This window comes from Syngnathoides biaculeatus, chromosome 5 (genome assembly GCF_019802595.1).
Source record: "Syngnathoides biaculeatus isolate LvHL_M chromosome 5, ASM1980259v1, whole genome shotgun sequence".
In the NCBI taxonomy this organism is placed as follows: Eukaryota; Metazoa; Chordata; class Actinopteri; order Syngnathiformes; family Syngnathidae; genus Syngnathoides; species Syngnathoides biaculeatus.
Genome location: NC_084644.1, coordinates 6,868,191 through 6,889,150, shown reverse-complemented (window position 1 = coordinate 6,889,150; position 20,960 = coordinate 6,868,191). Strand labels below are relative to the sequence as shown.

At 40.1% G+C, this 20,960-nt stretch overlaps 2 protein-coding genes across 3 annotated transcripts in view; one reads left to right on the top strand and one right to left on the bottom strand.

The window, feature by feature from the left end:
* si:dkey-12j5.1 (uncharacterized) overlaps positions 1 to 11,369 on the bottom strand; it is a 36,711-nt gene extending 25,342 nt beyond the window's left edge. Inside the window, exons 1-8 of the mRNA XM_061820507.1 lie at positions 11,143 to 11,369; positions 10,757 to 10,866; positions 10,508 to 10,654; positions 10,274 to 10,426; positions 7,287 to 7,396; positions 7,079 to 7,202; positions 5,437 to 5,529; positions 4,797 to 4,865 (exon numbers count right to left, since the gene is read on the bottom strand). Of these exons, the coding sequence (XP_061676491.1) occupies positions 4,797 to 4,865; positions 5,437 to 5,529; positions 7,079 to 7,202; positions 7,287 to 7,396; positions 10,274 to 10,426; positions 10,508 to 10,654; positions 10,757 to 10,866; positions 11,143 to 11,209 (873 nt within the window). The 5' untranslated portion in view covers positions 11,210 to 11,369. The remainder of the gene's footprint in view (positions 1 to 4,796; positions 4,866 to 5,436; positions 5,530 to 7,078; positions 7,203 to 7,286; positions 7,397 to 10,273; positions 10,427 to 10,507; positions 10,655 to 10,756; positions 10,867 to 11,142) is intronic.
* A 246-nt stretch (positions 11,370 to 11,615) lies between these two features.
* The window catches only part of mindy3 (MINDY lysine 48 deubiquitinase 3), a 32,172-nt gene continuing 22,827 nt past the window's right edge, over positions 11,616 to 20,960 (top strand). The window contains exons 1-11 of one of the 2 annotated variants that reach the window (XM_061820505.1): positions 11,616 to 11,788; positions 12,213 to 12,532; positions 12,941 to 13,020; positions 13,159 to 13,219; positions 13,301 to 13,495; positions 15,284 to 15,335; positions 16,648 to 16,762; positions 16,856 to 16,929; positions 17,067 to 17,146; positions 17,801 to 17,871; positions 18,872 to 18,952. In XM_061820505.1, the coding sequence (XP_061676489.1) occupies positions 12,439 to 12,532; positions 12,941 to 13,020; positions 13,159 to 13,219; positions 13,301 to 13,495; positions 15,284 to 15,335; positions 16,648 to 16,762; positions 16,856 to 16,929; positions 17,067 to 17,146; positions 17,801 to 17,871; positions 18,872 to 18,952 (903 nt within the window). In that variant the 5' untranslated portion in view covers positions 11,616 to 11,788; positions 12,213 to 12,438. Of the gene's footprint in view, positions 11,789 to 11,821; positions 11,888 to 12,212; positions 12,533 to 12,940; positions 13,021 to 13,158; positions 13,220 to 13,300; positions 13,496 to 15,283; positions 15,336 to 16,647; positions 16,763 to 16,855; positions 16,930 to 17,066; positions 17,147 to 17,800; positions 17,872 to 18,871; positions 18,953 to 20,960 lie in introns of those variants that run through there. The other variant, XM_061820506.1, reaches the window with a different exon arrangement.

Below are 20,960 nucleotides of genomic sequence, written 5' to 3'. Positions count from 1 at the left end.
CCGAGATGTTACGCTGTGCCGACCCCGAAAGGGGCAAGCCGAGAGAAACTTACTTTTATATGGCTGATAGCAATTGTTAAAATTTTGCTTTAAAAAGAGTTATGATAGCAACTGTTCTCGGAGTAGATTCATTTACATGATATCCTCTGGGAAACGTTGGAATTATAATAATGTGGGGTTCAAGCAGCAATCATAATATTCTATAACGAAATAAACTAATGTATGGCTTTCTCTATTCCCAATGAACGCAGTACCAATATTCATATCAAATGTTAGAATGACTTCACTTTTCTAAAAGCCATAATTTTGAAAACTATTACATAGCAAAGTAGCTTACGTAAAAGAAAATTCTGGGCAATGGAAGGCTTCGAGACAAATGTGAAAATCGTGCTCCACCCAATCGATTATCATCTTGTTGTCTGTGAGTCATTAATTTTTCCTTTCTGTGGGGAATAAAAAAAATGCGCAAAAAAAAAAGAAAAGCAATAAAAAGTCACAAACAGAGAAATGGTATATGTTTGTTGACTGAAATTAGGTATCAAAGATCAATATCTTCCCAAAACCCTAAAACCAGCAATCATGGAACTCTTTTTACAATATTCAAGCTATTGCTATAGTTCGAATCCTGTGATCAAACTAGCAAAATATATTTTATGTAGACTCGGAATTGAATGATTTGAAAATTCGCGAGGTTATGGCTTGCGCGGTGTGAGGGAATATGAAATACTTTATTAGCCAAATAGTTGGACTCAGATGTCGCTGAGGTGTTTAAACACACTCATCTTCGAAATGGAAAGCTTTCATAACTAAGAGAAGTTTCACCATCGGCAGATATTACAGTAGATTGTAAGTAGTACACATAGCATTCAGTGGTGTATATGTTGTAAGATCTTGAATTGTTATTTGCACTCATATATATATATATATATATATTTATATATATATATATTTTTTTTTTTTAAATGTCATTCTGGTTAGGTGGAACAGGTGGAAATGCGTTGGCCTCACAGTTCTAAGGTCCTGGGTTCAATTTCAGACCCGTCTGTGTGGAGCTTGCATTATCTCCCCGTGCCTGCATGAGTTTTCTCCAGGCACTCCAGTTTCCTCCCACATCCCAAAAACACGCAACATTAATTGGGCACTCTAAATTGCCCCTACGTGTGATTGTGAGTGCGACATTTTGTCTCAATGTGCCCTGCGATTGGCTGGAAACCAGTTCAGGGTGTACCCCGCCTCCTGCCCGTTGACAGCTGGGATTGGCTTCAGCACTCCCGCAACCCTTGTGAGGATAAGCGGCTAAGAAAATGGTTGGATAAACAAACAAACAAATAAATAAATAAACATTTGAACAAAATGTTTTCCTTAACTTTGCATTTCAAAGTTCACTATCGATATATGTATTTTTTTTTGTGTGCATACTGTTTGTAATGATATGATCATCCATTTATTCATTTATATTGTTTCACAGCCTTAAAGGCCCTTTAAAGGAATCCGGAACTGGATTGTGCCCCGCTCCAAAAAAGGAGTTTGACACGCTTGACTGAGAGCAACTGTGCCCTTGAATGCATCACGGTGCTGCGAAAAATAACAATTAGCCGTGCTTTCTGAACATGTGTTTACACGTGCCAGTTGACAACTGGGATAGGCTGCAGCACTCCCCGCGACCCTTGTGAGGATAAGCAGCTAAGAAAATGGATGGATGGATAAATGCCAATCTGTGTCGTATTTCACCGAGATCATTTCTGAAATCGTGTCAAAACAGCTAATGATTTATTGCAATTTTATGTGTTACCATCATCACTATTGAGATAATGTCATAAAGCAAAGTTTATTTGGCTGCGATTCTCGTACTCGTTTTGCCAAGCCCTCCATTTCCTCCAATTCCAACTCACACATTAGAGGATGGAATGTGCGGGGCCAAACTGGACTCATTAGACAAAGAGCTCAAAACAAACAGGTGTTTTTCTTCTAAAACTGTTGCTCTTCCAAAATGCAACGTTAGGCGTGCAGTATGCCTCTTTGGCAAACGGATACATGCAAAAAAAAAAATTCAAAGCCTTGGCGTTCTTCCGCAAGACAAAACAAAAATGAGCGATGGAGGAAAATATGGACAAATTGTCAGTTTCTGGCAACCCGGTAGAGAGGTTGCCTTCAAACCAAAAAAAAGAAAAAAAAAAAGAAAAAAAAAAACTTTACAGAGCAAAAAGTGCAAGCACAAAACTTTGTGAATTGCATTACAGTCTGCTGGGAGGCGGCGTGCGCGCGTTCACATTCAATCAGGATTAGTCTCAGACTGAGAAGATGGACAATAATAAAAGATTGCCACTGTCTGTAAACTCATTTTCCATCACAAGCTTCCAAATTGCGGAACAGATGAAGAACAAAAATGTTGCGGAGGGGGTGCAAATGAATATAAATGCATACATGCTCGCGCAGGAAAACACCGATGATATTTATGAAGCGGTGACAAGTGTCTGCAGCTGCTGACATCGACAGCCGGATGAAGACAAATGACATGTCAGAAACTGTGAACTGAAATGCTGTCATTTCACTGATACACCTGACAGCCCATCCTCCTCTCCCGGCCCCGCTGCCTGTAATAACCATAAACTTCTCGACAAGGCTGAGCACCAATTAATCGGTGGATCAGAACACGAAAGAGCTAAAGTGCTGTTAGCGCGCTGGAAATCACAGAAAATGAGTTCAAACACTAATGAGTGCGAGGTTCTGCACTGAACCGACAAGCGTTTAGCCACAAAAAAAAAAAAAAAATTGAAAAATCATGGTAATTAATATAGGAAATTGATGGGTGATTAAGCAGGCAAGTATGCCGTAATAAAGATATTGTGGCAGCGACACGCACTCCAACTTCAATTATACCTCCACTTAGCATGAATCACTAGAACAGACATTGTAGGTTAATTGAAGACAATATTCTACCTAGGTGTGACTGTTTATGAGAGTGGTTGTTTGCTGATATGTCCCCTGGTGACCAGTTCAAGTTATAGAGCTCGTGCACGTGACGGCGCCATATTGCCGGTCAAACAGAGCTGCTCGACACTGTGGGAGACATTGAACCGGAGGAGAATATTTACGACACCCGAAAGCTGTTGTGCTGTTGGTTGTCACAACAGATGAGTCAGATATTCAAAGAGATCATTCTATGGAATATTAGCTGAAAAGACCAGAAAATATCGATGGATTTCGGCAATTAAATGTGATAGATGGTGCCCAACCAAAGACACACGCCTGTGTAGCAATCACTTCATTTCAGGTAGGAATTATTCTTAATCTAAAATGACAAAGTATTTATAAGGGCAAATTGGCTCATTTGAGAACAATGAAAAAAAAAAAACATCTGTCACAGAGAGGTTTAGATGTGTGTGTGCGTGTGGTCGCAATACGCTTCCGTGTACGGAAGAGCCGACTCACCGTCCTCTATTTTTCTCCCAATCATAGTTAATGAATGCGGTTTGTGTAAAACCAGGGGTCATTTATTTAAATATTGGCATTTGTATTGAATAATAGCTGAAAATTTGAGAAAAATGCATTCTTAAAAAAAAAAAAAAGTCTGTCACGGAGAAATTTACCTAAGTTTGATGCGTGGCTGCAACACGCTTCGTGTGCGGAGGAGCCGACTCGCTGTTTTTTTTTCCAATCATAGTTAATGAATGCGAGTTTGTGTAAAACCAGGGGTCATTTATTTAAATATTGGTATTTGTATTGAAAAAAATCAGAGTGGCTCCATCACTATGTGGGATTTATGCTTGATTGAGAACAGATCCAGCAAGGAAGAATTTGTATATGTCCAGACTTTTCTACGCTTTCAAAGTCTTTTGTGTAAATCTCGACGACTCACTCACCAGATCCACGTGGAGATCCAGTTGCCCAAGACACGCGGAAGCGGGTTAACAGTCCCATTTGTAATTCGAAAACATCGACTTCGGCATTAAATATGGGTCCCTCTCATTTTTCTTTCCTTCTAAACGTTTAACGGTATCAAACAAAACTCTGGGCGTCGTGCTATAAGACGTATTTTCGTGTCATCTCCAACGGACTTAGCATTGAACAATGCTTTGTTAGACCAGAAATATGTCGACGTAAACAAAAGTGACGTGATTTTATGACGTAGGCGCACGAACTCTATACCCCATCTCTCGCCATAAGTCAGTTGAGATCCAGCATGCCCACAAATCTAGAGATTCCATTGTACCGAATTCCAATACCCTCTAAAAAAATGATGTGAAAAGAAGAACACATTCAAATTTAATGCAGATCCCCACAAATGCAAAGAGGACTCCCCCCCCCAATTCAGGTGTTACGCTCTACATAGACTGGGCAAAAGCTCAGCTGATTCACCTCAAATAGAGAGCTAAGCTGAGAAAAATTAGTGTGTGTGTGTGACAGTTGGCTCCCACTTCTAATTGGCATCACTCCTAACTACTGGGGAACTGGACTATCGGCCAGCTTGTCGTGATGTTTCAGACTGACATTTTGTAATTGATTGTTTGACCTTGCTGGAAGTCTTCGCTGAATTGACTGCTATTCCTGTTATTTAATTTTTTTATAAGTTCTATCTCTCCTCGTGCGGCGCCGCGGCCTTCTTTCACACTGCAAATACCAGTCTTCAATTATTGACAGAGGACTCTGGAGGGGATAAAGACCAGCCATGACCCTGCCACCTTCCAAGCTATCCAGTGGAAAGAAAAAAAAAGTGATTGTCCGCCCTCCCGCCTCGAAATCCAAGAAGAGCGACAACAACAGCCGAAATGTTTGAGCTCGGTGCACGTTTTTACCTCGTACTCCTCGCATTCGACGAGAAGCTTGACTGTGGTGATGCGGGACTCGTACGGCGGGAGCTGGTTCTACGGGAGAGAGGGGAAAAAGAAGAATACTGCAATGTCTGCGCATTGACACAACCACGGTTGCCGCGCAATGTCCGATAATGGCAAGATCCAATTTCAAGGTACGGGACGTTCCGCGGGTCATGTGGTTGTTAATCACGGTGAACACGACAGCAGTCAAGAGTTTGGATCAAGCTGCAGCGGAAGATAAGAGACACAATGCCAGCGCCGCCGTGGGATTGTTGTATCGTGTCATAAGCACATTTGCCACATTTATGTAGGCAAACTCAGGTCACTTTCAGAAATAGTTCTATTTTTAAATATTCTTCATCACATTCTTCGGAATCATTATTCTAATTTTTGCTTATACTTGCATCCTCCTTAAACACACAAACACAACGACAAGGTTTAGCATACCGTTGGTTCCGCTTTTAACTTTTATTATCCTTTTTTTTCATTATCTCCAACTTTTTATCTGACTGGTGTTTGTGCTAGCGGCAAAGTGCTCTGCGAAAATCCTTTTAGAACAAAGTGTTTCTGAAATAAAAGTGAATCATAAGCGTCGGCTGACGGCAGAAACGCTCCGACTAACCTGCACGTCGTCTTCCAGGCTGGAGGAGGCTTCAGCCGGTTTCTGGGCAGGCAGCCACAGTCTGACACTCTTCAACAAGTATTCTTTACCTTCCTGAGCAGGGCATAATGTTGTGCAAAGAAGTATGAAAACATCAGTGACATTGACGTATAATATACAAGGCATACTAATGACTTATTAGATTAGCAAATATTTTGTTTTAATTGCTGAATAGGTGTTCGGCACAGACTAAAATCTATGGGGTGGGTTCTTGGATAAAAACCAGCAATTAAAAAAAACCTGGACATATGATGGTGTCAATAGATCCAGCCTGCCCCCTACAGTTTACTAACTGATACTTCAAGTGCAATTTCACTCAAATTTTAAAAAATGTATTGACTTTTTAGGGAAGGTGTTGCTCTGATCCAATATTACTGCACCCGAATAAAGCAAGGTGCATAATGACATGTTTGGATTAGCTTGTTGTGGGCAAACTTGAGCTGACATTAAATCTAGCAATTTTTCAAATATCAAGGATTTCTGCACTCATAAATGTTATTCGGGACAGACAAACAAAAATTCAAATGCCAAACGTCTTCTAGAAAGGGGACCCAAAGTTACATTGAAGTCCAGTTTCAGTCCCAGTAGGTTTCAATATTCCGGTAAGTCATAATGTGTACCTTTCATTCCTTATTTAACTAATATACATTTTCTAATATCATATCTCGTCTGATGGATATAATAAAAGGGCATGTCAGGAGGCCCCTCATTTGAAAAAAAAAAACAATGTAACTGGAATACGGTGATAAAATTAATGTAGTTTAATTTTCTGGAAGAGATGGTTAGAAGTCAATAAGTCTTTGGAATATTAAATTATTTTGCTGCACCGCATAGTCAGAATACAAGCGCAAATATTTTTTTGCAGCAGTGTGACATTCTTAGGCGAGTGACTGCAAAAGCAAACACGTGACCAGCGCCACTCCACTCCACGGTTTTCAATTTCTCTCTTATTACTTTATTCTATGTGAAATTAAAATGTCAAAAAAGAGAAAGGTGTGTAGAAATGGACAAAGGGGTTGTGGAAGGTTGGCCAGATCTTCATTAGAAATAAATTAAATGCAAATCAAAAATAATTTTCGCACTCCTTCCGGAGAAAAGACATTTCCTGGAAAGGTCAGCCTGCGACCTTTCGCTTGATATGTGGACTGTCTTCCGCTCGCTTCGCAAAATTTTCTTATTTTTTAACTATTCGAAGGGGGGTGTGAACTTGAGAATAACTTGCTCGAACCAACTCTAATACGATGCATATGCGTTTGCTGACTGTAGAAAACGCACGGCTGACTGAACATTCGGACTAGTAGTGCATATCCTTGTACCGAACAGGAAAACACATTAAGTCATCATTTAAACATCAGTTCAAAGTGAAGGAATGTTCTTGGGACATTTAGTCCTCATGCAGTCCAATCAGTTTCCCCTGATTATCTCTCTCACACATTCCTATCAACGTGTGTGAGTGTGTGTGTGTACGTGCAAGTGATAGTTTAAGTGTCCGTCTGCTGATTAATGCCATACAATTCAATTTTCTGAGAATAATTAACTCATCATATTTCTGCTTTAATGTGGTTATATTTCATCCCATGAGCGTGCGCGTGGATGACCTGACCTGATTTTTCTCTGTACTGAACAAGAAGCTGGCCATGAGCTGAAGGCCTTCTGGGTTAGCGGGGTCATTCTGCAACGCTCGATCAATGAACTCTTTGCACTTGTCGGCCGCGCCTTCCTCCATGCTGCGCACAGATTGACAAATCTCAACTCATTAAACAAAGTAGGGACATGAAGAGAAATTAGAGATGTGCAGAGTTCTCAATTACCACAGATCTGTTAGGTAAAGCTCAGCCATGGAGCAGTAAGCAACGCTAATATCCTTCATCGTCGAGCGTTCGGGGTCTTCGACTACGGGAGCCGCAGCTCCGGCCAGGTCCTGATTAAAACACGAGGCAACAATTACACTGGTCGTTTTTGCAATTCTATGATGATCATTTATAAATAGAATACCACTGCAATAGTGGATATACAGTACAGTGATGAAAATAAGTATTTGAACACCTTGCTATATTGTAAGTTCTCCCACTTAAAAATCATGGAGGGGTCTGAAATTTTTATTGTAGGTGCATGTTCACTGTGATAGAGATCATCTAAAAAAAAAAGTCCAGAAAACACAATGTATGATTTATTTCTGTGATACAGCTGCAAATAAGTATTTGAACACCTGACAAAACCAATGTTAATATTTGGTACAGTCGCCTTTGTTTGCAATTACAGAGGTCAAAGATTTGCTGTAGTTGTTCACCAGGTTTGCACACACTGCAGGAGGGATTTTGGCCCACTACTCCACACAGATCTTCTCTAGATCAGACAGGTTTCTGGGCTGTCATTGAGAAACATGGAGTTTCAGCTCCTTCCAAAGATCTTCTATTGGGTTTAAGTCTGGAGACTCGCCAGGCCACGCCAGAACCTTGATATGCTTCTTACGGAGCCACTCCTTGGTTTTCCTGACTGTGTGCTTCGGGTCATTGTCATGTTGAAAGACCCAATCCACGACCCGTCTTCAATGCTCTGACTGAGGGAAAGAGGTTAGTTCCCCAAAACCTCCCAATACATGGCCGCGGTCATCCTCTCCTTAACACAGTGCAGTCGTCCTGTCACATGTGCAGAAAAACACCCCCAAAGCATGATGCTACCACCCCCATGTTTCACAGTAGGGATGGTGTTCTTGGGATGGAAATCATCATTCGTCTTCCTCCAAACATGGTTAGTGGAATTATGACCATAGTTAAATTTTGGTCCCATCTGACCACAAAACGTTCTCCCATGACTCCTCTGTATCATCCAAATGGTCATTGGCAAACTTAAGACGGGCCTTGACATGTGCTGGTTTCAGCAGGGGAACCTTCCCTGCCATGCATGATCTCAAACCATGACGTCTTAGTGTATTAGCAACAGTCAGTTTGGAAACGGTGGTCCCAGCTCTTTTCTGGTCATTAACCAAGTTCTGGGCTGATTTCTTCTCAACTTTCTAAGGATCATTGAGACCCCACGAGGTGATATCTTGCATGCATCTCTATTTACAGGCTTTTTGTTTGCTTGACAAGTAAACGGAGTAAATGTCCACGCAGACCAACTTATCAATGTAAACATTTCTGTAGATTTTATGTGGGGGAAAAAAATAAATAAATAAAAGTACAAACAATGTGCCATTTATCATGTTAATATTTTAATTGTTTAAAATACATTTAATATGAACTAAATGTTCTTATAACTAGATTTTATTCTTATTTCAACGTTATAGCATATTTTGCATGATAAACAAGTCTTGAGCAACTACTTTCAGGCTATGCTTGAACAGTAGAAAAAAATTATCTCCCCAAAATATGTATATCAAAGAGTACTGTATGCTTACCTTTTACAAAGTATGCTGGGCAAAAATACACTGTATTTTTAAGACACAGTTACATCTTTAACCCTAAGGTAACACCTTTGAAGCTGAGTATCAAAAGTACTGTATCACGTATTTCTTTAAAAGCCCATCTTAGACCTTACACAATACCACCACCATGCGACCAAAAAGTAGAATGCACACGGAAGGGCAGACGAGAAATGGATTGACATCTTCTTATATATTATGCATGCGCTCGTGCGCGCGCAGAGGCACTCTCAGTCCTGTGAAAAAAGTATTCGCCCCCAACTCAAAATCCTTTTTTGCATAGTTTCCCCACTTTCATGTTTACGATCATCAAAGAATTGTAAATGGACAAATATAACCCAAATGAACTTAAAATTCTGTTTTAAATGCTGATTAAATTTTTTAAAACTAAAACTATGGCTGGCAACCAGTTCCGGTTGAACCCCGCCTCCTGCCTGTTGCTGGGATAGGCTCCAGCACTCCCTGTGACCCTTGTGAGGATAAGCGGCTAAGAAAATGGATGAGTAGATGGATGGATGAAACTATTCAAAGTTTCCTGGACCAGTCTGGAAAAAAAGTAATTAACCCCCTTGTTAAATCATTAATTAACTGTGGCGAACCACAATTTTTGATTGATTTTCACTGATCACATCCAAGCCTGTTCACATACAGAAGTTTTGAATCAAAAAACACTTTAAGGAAAAGACAAAAAAATAGCACCCATGGAAGACTTCAAAACGAAAACCACAACAGACCGAAAAGAACAGAAGGTTTGTCTTTCTTTTGCAAAAAAAAAAAAAAATCTGAATATGATTCCCAAGATTTGTGGGAGAATGTAATATGAATTGATGAGATGAAAATTGATCTTCATGTAAAGTGTGTGTCCCAATATAAAACACACACACACTGTTCGGAGTAAATGTAGCACAGCCTTGTGGAAAAAAATTAAACCAACAATCAAACATGGTGGTGGGTGTGTGATAATCTTGACCTGGAAAACTTCCACTGATTGACGGAACCATGAATTGTGTTTATTCCGAGAAAATCCTGAAGGAAAATATTCAGCAACAAGTTTGTGTAATTAGGTTCTGCAGCAGGATACCGATCCAAAACACACTAATAAATCAACTTCTGAATGACTTGAAAAAAAAAACAGATTAAACCCAGTGAGTGGTGTGACCTCAAAAAGGCCATTTGTGCTTGAAAACCCTCCATTTTTGCTGAATTTGAACAATTCTGCAGGGAACAGTAGGCCCAAATATTGCCACAGAGATGAGAAAGACTGTGACAGTTATAGAAATTAATGATTTCAGTTGTTGCTGTTTCACATAAGGCCAGGTAATGGGGGAAGAGAGCTGGGGTGAGGGTATGAGTAATCAATCAGTGTACACTCACAGTGGTCCGTGCTTGTTTGTCCAATGCGGAGAGCAGGACTTGTATTCCTTTGCTGTAGTAGTCAACCGCTTCCTGACCAGTATGGATCTGTCCCAAGTACATGTACTTACTGTGGCCTACGTCTGGGCTGAGCTCCACAGCACGCAGAAAAACATGCATGATAAGTCAAGGAGGCTACGGTCAGCAAGAGAAGATGTGATTTTTTTAAAAAATGCAACCCAGAGTAAAGGATATTGATTTAGCTTTCTCTATGTTTCCGAGCTCGGAGGAGATGTGTCCCAGCATGTCAAGAGCTTGCAGGTTGGTGGACTCCAGGTCCAGAGCACGCTGGCAGTAAAGTCCGGCCATCTCAAAGTCAAAGCTGTCCATGCATTCTTCAGTCTGTGTAACACGAAAGTGCATGATAAAGTTATTATGATGAAAATTAGAGCGTGGATGTCACATAGAACATGTTGTTTTGTGTCAATTGTTGTTTAGAGCAACCTTGTCCAGTAGTTGTTCAACAGAGTACTTGGCAGCTGTTTTCTTCTTTGCCTTTTCATGCATTCTCACTTTCATCCTCTCCTGAGGTGTCAAGCCCACTATGCCTGGATCTAGAGATGGAAAACACATTATGAGGTAGAGATAGATTTGTTTTTAACTAAACTAGATGCTAAAAAAAAAAAAAACTTTATAGAACATTTCGAAAGAATTTCAAAACAACTATAGAAATTTAGGACCCAAGTCCAATAGAATCTCTAGAGAAACATTTTTGTTCAGTAGAAAATCACAGCAGACGTTGTACAGAACGAGCTGTTCTGTACAAATTCTGTAGAATTCTATAGTTTTCTATAGAAAATATACATTGATGTTGCTTATCCTAACCCTACCTCTGTTTGGGCGGTTTTCTTTCCTCTTTGGCTTGGTTTTCTTTTTACTTTTAGCCTGCCCTCCCATAATTAGGAGTAAGATTTCTTATGTATGGAAAAACTTCAGACTTTATGAGGAGAATCTCTTAAAGTTAGCCCCCAAAACACATGGAGAGGAGGCGAGAGACAAGTACATACTGCGCATGCGCCAAGTCATTGCTTCCTGGACGCTACGGGGAGGCACAGTGGACATAATACATAGAAATAGTCAAACGATACGGCATGAGAGAATTGTGGCTGTCGTCCATAATGTTATCGGGTGTGAATACAAATTTACCAGTTAAGACAGGTTGATTTTTAATTTCATTTCCTTAACAAAGTGAATAAAAACACGATAAGATTAGGCGGGATGCATTGTTGAGCATGAATTTTTTTCACTCGGGCGGAACACACATAATTGACAAGAGTGTGGACCAATGAGACGACGTGTTGAGAACCCACCCCTGACGCATTGGGAAGCTTCTGAATTTCAACCAATGAACGAGCACGTTACATTTACGCACAGGCGTTTCGGACCCCCGTTGTAAATACGAATGACAGACAGAGGCGTTGATATTAATGACTTAGCACAATCATTACGGAAACCCGACTCGACTTTGTATTTCAGGTAATTGCGCTTTCGCTTGATATTATTGTTGACGAACAACGTACAACCCCATTATCCTCGTTGTGCTGTCAGGAAATTGAGTTCCTTAGCAATAATAAGGTTAGCTGACACTCGTAGTAATGCTAATGCTAACTTACGTTATTATTACTCATCAAACACATTCGGGTTTAAAAATGTATCGCCCACGTATTAAATGCACAAGCATGAAACGCAATCGTGTGGCCCCTGTCAAATGTCGTCATTTTATTACGTTTTTCATCCCTTTTAACGATTAGCGGTTAGCTTTCCAGCTGTTTAATTGCTTGCATTTGCTGTGTATGTGCAGGTCTAGTTTTTTTATGCACACCGTATGGTTCGGTTATAATATTATGATGAACTGTAACAGGCTTCTGTTTAATATGCTTGTTTTTTGTGCTACCTGTAGGCTGATGAGACACCGTTGATGTCATTCCTTATACCAACCAGCGTCCTGACAGCCGAGGGAGGAAGACTGCCGTGTTCCACAGGTAGCTTGTGGCCAATGCCACAGGCGCTACCTGGCCAGGGAAGTGGACTACCAACCGGACTACAGAGCTTGCAAGTTGGCCCCAACGAATATCCGTTGCCCTGCCTAGTCAGTTGCTGTGCATCTGCCTTCAGGGAAAGTGGTCATGTCAGACTTAAATAAAGAGCTGGTGGATTTAGTTTGGGGGAGACCAACAACCGGGGCAGTTTCCGCCTCCATCTTTCGAAGATGGACACAAGGTAGGACCTTTATGAACGATATGTTGAATTTCAACTGAGATTGAGTGCATGTTACGTCGTTTTTGGTCGCTTCTACCTCACCGTGGTAGACGTATTTTTAATTTTGGATTTCAAGCAAATCATCCACCTCAGAAAACTGTTTATGGGCAACACAGTTTTAAAGTAAAACCTGTTTACATTATGTGTGAGTTCTCTCCCAATAGTAATGTATGCTCATGCCATGTTTGCCAAATATTCTGTATCCTAAAGAAAATAGAAATGACAGGCAATACATTGTAAATGTATGCAACGGGCATTTTGAACATCATTTTTGCACATGCACATAGTTGATAACCCCGACAGCAGCCTGGTTGGATGCAGAGTGACAGAGTACCAGCTTCTTGTGTATTTGTCTTGTTTCAATCGCAGGGTTTGTGTTCAGCGAGAATGAGCGCACAGCTCTCGAGCAGTTTGAAGGGGGCCCATGTGCTGTAATTGTGCCTGTACAGGTATGAACCCTTTTAAAGCCCCGTGCAATAAGATGTGGGCTGTCTAAAATTGGAAGTCAAATGCATAAGAGGATGACGGAAACAGAAGTCAACATGAAATTCTGCATATTGCAGTAAGCATTTGTTGTCTCCTTGCAGGCTTTCCTCTTGAAGACTCTTCTCTTTAACCCAGAGGCTTCAAACTGGCGAGACATGACGGGTACCTCAAGCCAAGATCCATTACCATTCCGTCTGTATGCTTATTAAATTATGCATGATAATGTGTGTGTGCGCTTTTCAGAGGAGAAGCAGAAAACTGTCCTGTGTTCCGGGCTGAGCGAAATCCTGGAGTCGGCCTGTTCTAGCACCTCCACGGGGTTCTGCCTCGTGTCGTGGGCTAAGGGACAGAGCCCTCATACGAAAGCACAGACCCAGTCACAAACACAGGACATGCCGGCGCCGGAGAGCAGCCAGCCGCTAGAGGGGCAGCAACCCAGTGAGTCTTTTTGTCTTGTTGAAAAAGGCTCTGATTTAAAATAATGACGCTCAAACATGAATGCTCACTTCACAAGAATTTGAATGACTAATTGTGTCTCAGCATGCTGTATCATGCTCTTCAACCACCATCATCTTTTCTTTTCGGCTTGTCCCATTAAGGGTCACCAAAGCGTGTAGTGCAAGGGTGTCAAACAAATTTTTCTCGCGGGCCACGTCGTTGTTCCGGTTTCCCTCAGAGAGCCGTTATGACTGTGGAACAGAAATATTTAATCATCTCATCATATTTACGTCATCAATTTATGAAGTAGTTTTGGAATCAGAAATCGAGGGTAAAGTGTTTTTCAACTATTCACGTTTGGTATCACAAAAATGCTCATAATAGCTCAACTTTATCATTTATGATATATGACAATTTGAAATTTTGGTGCAGATTTTTTACAAGAATCATAGAAGTTGACACTCTAGATTTAGCTGTGCGGGCCGCATAAAACCATGTGGTGGGAAAGATCTGGCCCCCGGGCCTTGAGTTTGACACCTGTGGTGTACTGCATAAATAAAGTCTACATGCCGCTGTTTGGTTGGCATAGACCCAGGTAATTCTTTTCAAAGGTTTTTCTTCCATTAATGTGACCCATAACCACTAAAACTCCACACATTTTTTGTAATCTGAGAGGGCAATAAAAATAAACATGGACAATAAGTGTGTGCACACTTATAACTGGGATGTGGCTATGCTCATAATTAACCACCAATCATTTTAAAACTCACATTAATTGGGAGTCGACACACACCTAACACTATTTAAAGTGGCAAAGATGACCCCCCCACCCAAAAAATATGTACAAGTAGGCTTTTCCTGACGTTGTTTTGCTTTCTAGCAGGATCCCGAAGTTTTTGTGCTAACACTGACTGTTATTTCAAACTGCTCATAATTCCTTCCACTTTTTGAATTGATGAGCAAAAAGGTTAAGCTTGGTTTCATCCTACCATAACATATTTTACCACACGTTTGGGAGAGTTTACGACTGGCCAATGGAACCAAAGTTAAGCTTTTTGGGCCTAAGTACAAAATGTATATGCTTGGTGCCAATACAACACTGCCCAACACAAAAACAGTAGCATCATTTAGGGCTATTTTTCTTCAGGTGAATTTAAGGCTGTAGACAAGCTAGAAGGACTTGGGAACAGTTTGAAACAGCAGTCATCCGTCCATCCATTTTCTTTGTCGCTTATCCTCACAAGGGTCGCGGGGAGTGCTGTTGCCTATCACAGGTGTCAACGGGCGGGAGGCAGGGTACACCCTGAACTGGTTGCCAGCCAATTGGCGGGCACATCGAGACAAACCGCAGTCAGTGTTTGCAAAAATGAAATAAAAAAACATCGGGCTTCTGCTGGAATTAAAAAAAAAAATGAAAAAGTCTACTAGAGGAGACAAATTTTATTTTCGGGTGAATCAGAGGCACATTAAAAATCATGTTCAATAGGAGTCAGCCGGGAATCATGTGATGACATTTTTAAGTGTGAGCATGGTTGTACAAACACCACATTATCTCATTTAATTTTTACTTTGGCTCTCTCTTTTTTTTTTTTTAATGAGCTGTGTAGGTTTTAGGTCACAGTTGTGGTGGAAAAAGTTTTTAAATGATTTATCTTGATCTAATCTTTGGGGTCACAAAAACCGGGCATTTCACCAGGGGTGTGTAGACTTTTTGTATCGGCTTAATGTGAACTGATCAATATTTGCTGATTGTTTTTATCCACAGTATGTTTGTTTTCTTGTATTTAGCTGCTTTGGCTGTTGAAGACCTCGGCTTTGAGCGATTTCACAGCCTTCTTCAGTAAGTTGCCACTTTTTCTTCTGTCCAAGCTATTACTTTGCAACTTAAAATGGACAAATTACGCAAATTAAAATACTACTGATGAATCTTAATAACATTTATGTGATGTTCTTTGGTTAAAATTCCCTGAGAATTGAAAATATAATAAATCTAGAAACAGTGTACATTATCTTTAGCACCCATATTGAAGTCATCTGATTTTGGGATGTGGGACCTCAAATTTTGGTTTACAGCACGAAGCAAAACAATCAACCGAGCAATGGCTCCTAATTCTAAAAATTTGGAAGATGATGCTCTCACTCAAGGTATAATTATAGTGCTTATAATGCTATAAAATAATGCTAATCCATGCAACTGAACTCAACTTAACTCTTGGCTTTGACATTAATCTTTCCTTAATTTTCCTGTGAGGGGAAAAAAAAGAGGCGTTCATTCCATAACCCTTTGGTAATAAGGTCAATATGATTTTAAATTAAACAAAATCAGAATGACTTGCTTACAGAAAAAAAATCAGTCATGGAAACCCCCGCCCCAAAAATTTTTGTGCAATTTCACGCACTGCACACACGAAAACACAACCCCAGTTGTTAGTATGCAAGCAATTAAAAAGTAAAGTTTCCACAATATGCCCTCTTTAATACATGCTCACTTCACATTTGCACTTATTCGTTTAGTTGAAGGGGTTTCTTGAAGGAATGGTACATATTTCCTTTTTTTGTTTTTAAATGGCTTTGATACTGAATTATTAATTTTCCTCCCATATAGCACAGGGACACTTTCATTGATTACCTTATTGGTTAAAATAATGTCTTTCTCGCTCCAGTACTTGCGCACACACAAATACAAACAAACTTCAATGATTGTGTAGCTGTATTCACCCCAAGTTACAGGCCTGCTGATCCACAAATTAAGTAGTAAATCTTATATATATATATATATATATATATATATATATAAACAAATTACTCGTGTACTTCCTTCTGAAGTATAACTTGTAAGTGCAGTAGCCTATTTGATGTAATTTTCACTCAGTCTACATTTTTATGCCTGAAGTTTGGCAAAATTATTTTGGTTGTTTGGACTCATATTTTAAGTTTTCAAAATGTTATGATTGCCCAGTATTTACACTGTTAGAAGCAGCCAGAGGTCACCATTTAACAGTGTGTTTTATAAAAAATTGGTCATTCTCATCCCTGTATACAAAATCTGTTATATAGTAAATAACGAAAATATGTTACATTCTATAAAGTGTAACAAATTGTTTGTATTTCTTGAGTTTCAAAAATATTTTTGTTGATTTCCTTTCCCACAGGAAGCGGGTGGTGATGTCCGTGTCAGATCTCCAAGCGGAGGTGCTTTCTCTCTACCACACCTGGAGGGGGTGTTGTGGAGTTTTGCTTTTCCTCTACTCTGTCATCCTCACCAAGGTATTCTGGGACTAAAAAAAGGAAGGAATTTATGCTCTGATTGGATAAAGTGGAGAGTGAAAGTCACACTTGTTTTTCCGCTGGTCTTTACAGGGCATTGAGAACATCAAAAACGAGATCCAGGACACACTGGAACCCCTTATAGACCCAGTGCACGGCCATGGAAGGTACCAGAACATATTTATTTTCACACTTTGACACCAAAATGATGCATACACTGTGAAACTCATATGAGCACAATGGGCTCATTTGTATTTTTCTCATAACAGTTCTTTATTAAAGTATTCTTGTATTTGTTTTGTAGTCAGAGTCTGGTGAACCTCCTTGTTACGGGCCATGCTGTCTCGAATGTTTGGGATGGAGATCGAGAATGTTCTGGAATGAGTAAGACGATAAATATTTAATGCATTCAGAGTTACAGGTAGGCCACAACAAACATACAACATAAATGTACTTTATTCTCCAAAGTTTTAACACCTCTTTTTGACAGTACAGTTTCTATTCAAATCTACTCAGAATCTAAAATTGGCTTTGCAGCAAGTTGAGGCTGGCGACTGATCCTAACGTTTGCCAGCAACCTTAAAAAAAAGGCTGAAATTCTGGACACAACTGCTTCTATGAATATTTTGAACTGAATGTGCCTGCCATGAAAGCGTTTTTTAAAATCCGCTAGTTGTTTATATTCCAAGTACCTTTTTGTATTTTAGCTACCTTCTAATAAGCCTGTGGACAAGTGTTAATCAATAGTTAAGCTAAAACTCTTAAAGCAATGCAGCAGGTTTGTCCAATGTTTTTGTCATGTCCATACCAATTAAACAAATAAAAATAAATAAATAATTTGTAAAAAAAAATACTTTTATGCATATAAAATCTTAATTATTGTTTAACAACAAAGAAGCAGCCTAATTTTCTGTGCTACATGTCAATCTTGTCCACCAGAGGGCAATGATTTTGTTTTCATGTTTAATGTTGCAGCTCTTCAATTCATTTTTTTTTTTTTGTGAATCTTTTTTTGTCTTTCTCCATCTTCATGTATAGAGCTTCACGGTATTCATAAGCAGGCGTCAGTTGGCTTCCTCACGCTCATGGAGTCATTACGCTACTGCAAGGTACAGTTAACTTTAAACACGCGCGCAAGGCAAAATACACACTTTCCAACAGAAATGGCGAACTTAGTACGCTGTTTGCTAGACTACCAATAAACATGATCTCACTGTTACATGGACAGTTGAGCTTGTACATATTCAGTTTGCTGGAAAAAAAAAACTGTTGGAAGGCTCCCGTGTGAAAATATTTCTGAACAAAAGCCACAAACTCTTAGCTACTCTCACATTAACTTGTAATAACTATAGATTTTTCATTACATTTAAGAACACTTTGTTAAATGTCATCCTAAGAATTTGGCAATTTACTGGTACTTATTGCCAACATAAGCACTGAAAAGGACATTACAAAAAGTTCATAAGTTGATGCATGCCACAGTGAGTCTAAAAAGGCTTTAAAATACCATTTCATCCATTTTCTTTGGTGCTTATCCTCATGAGGGTTGCAAGGCATGCTGGAGCCTATCCCAGCTGTCAACGGGCAGGAGGCGGGGTACACCCTGAACTGGTTGCCAGCCAATTGCAGGGCACATAGAGACAAACAACCACACGTACAATCACACCTCGGGGCAATTTATTAATGTTGCATGTTTTTGGGATGTGGGAGGAAACCGGAGTGCCCGGAGGAAACCCACGCAGGCACAGGGGGAACATGCAAACTCCACACAGGCGGGTCTGGAATCAAACTCAGGACCTCAGAACTGTGAGGCCAATGCATTACCAGTGAAATACCATCTTTTGTTAAAATGTATGTGATATGCCGCAATATTTAACACCTCCCTGCCCCACAAAAAAAAAAAAAAAAAAATCTCCAATGCCAACAGTACCTCGAATTATAGTTCATACAAGTGACACGTTGAAACATGGAGCAAAGAAATCATTATTAGTTAATGTGCTACCTCAGATTTCATTTTTAAATGTAATTGTGGCTCTTTGTCTCATTTTAAACACTTAACATTGAATCGGTATTCATTAGAAAAACATTCTGTCTGCATGTTTATTTCAGGTGGGAGCATTCCTGAAGTCGCCCAAGTTCCCTATTTGGATCATCGGCAGTGAAACTCACCTCTCTGTTTTTTTCACAAAGGCAAGTTCAATATACGGGGTTCATAATTGCCTAAACATATGTCACAGTGTTTAATAAAAGCCAGACTTCTGGACAGGTTAGGAAAACCAAAATATAAAACCCACTTAACAGATTTAATAAAGGGAGGTCAGATATCAGTGCAAGGGGGAGTACAATGAAGGGAGGAGAGGAAAGTGAGCGTAAGAAACATTGTCATATATGGCCAGTGTGGTTTCTTGACTTTCCAACCGATCCTGTGTTTTTGTTTTTTTGTTTTCCTACAACGAGTGGTGGCCTACCCTCACAGTCGTAACCACATTGTCTCTGTCATTTACGGAGAAGCGCACGAGCTCAATTCTATCCAAATCTGTAAACATGACAGTAAATGTATCCTCATTGCATGCGGTACGTATGTACGGTATGTAAAAGAGTTATTGATTGCAGTAATAATTAGTTCTGGCTGCAGTGACCACAAAGGCATCCTTCCCTAAAGCGGTTGTTATGCAAGTGATGCAGTGCTAAATCCGCAGTGCTTGCTGAAGCGCAAACAAGTCTGAGCGAGGCGCTGGTTTGTCAGTGTCAGTCAAATAAAGTCTTGTCTTAGAAAATTGCAGTCAGACAGTGTTTCTTTGCCGAACTGTCAGAAGAGGGGTTGTAGCAACAAAAAGGAAGGAATTTCATTTTCGTGATGTTAAATGTGGGGAGATACTCATTTGAGTTTGTTTTGATGAAATGGACGAATGCTCCTATTTGTTTGGAATGAGATTTTGAGTCCATTTGTGGGAGGAAATCACAGCCAGTGGATAGGAAACAATTATTAATAACAGGAGCTGAAAAGTTAGGAAGGCCACACAACTGCCTCTGAGGTAGGAAATGTTTGTTTTCCAACTTAATGATCAATTTAAGCCATCTAGCAGTTTAATGTATCCAGGTTGTGATGTTTCCATGATGAATCGCTTGTATCATGCAGAACTAGACAAAGACTTGTCCATCATAGCAGGTTGTTTTGGGTTTAGAGTGAGATTCGGATTCTTGTTAGTTGAATTCCTCAAGGGGTTACGTGTTAATGAATCCTCAGATCATTTTACAATAACAGAGATGTGCTCGTAAGCATATGCGAGCACAAAGTGCTACCTTGCTTGGTGTCGAATGCCCTCATCCGTAGCGAGGTCACCCGTGTTGGTTCAACTTCATTGAAAGGCCCTCTGGAGTCAGAATCCTCAGATTTCAGCTTGTGGAAGTTCAGGTGTGTATGTGTGTCCGTCAAGCTCGGTCTCTGAACAAGTAGCATTAGATATTGTTGTGTCCTCTGGAGTTTAGCTGGCCGGTTGATGTGGGCCAAATCAATGGACCTTTCCGACTGTGGATCTTAAGCTCCGCCCCCTTAGCTGAAGTCGCCATGTCCCACAAGCTTCACTGCTTACATGCAAAATGGCGACTGAACAGAACAGGTTTGAAGTCGATTCTTTATCGCGTATTCCAGATAATATTGCGGTATGTTTTTTTTGGCAAATGCTTCAGGTTTGTCCAAAAGTTCTGCAGAGAGGTCTCACCTATTTCACGCAAGGCTATGTCCACGGAATTAAGATTTTGGACGGAGCAGGACGCAATGTCAGAGTTACAGCGAAACGTTGGTGATCGATGCAAAAAAGCTCGGTGTCTCACAAACTTCATATTGAAATCCAACAGGATAAAATAGTGGAATTGTACTGCGCATGTAAAGCAGGGTAAGTACTTTTTACTTGGAAAGACCACAAGTAATATCGTAGTCTTTGTGAGTGGTTGTATTCATTTGACTTGGCTCGTTTGATAAACTAATGCAACTTTACACGGGGCAGTGTTTTTGAGAAAGTTAGTTTTGAACACCATTGCAGGTAAAATTCCAAAATGGATAGAAAAATTTGGTTCGTGTAATAATAATTCTAAGACTACAGACAAGTTGTGCTCAAAATAAATGAAACTTCTAGCACTCACTATTTTTTAAGCCACCAGGATGAAATGGACCTTTCCGACAGAGAATCTTAAGCTC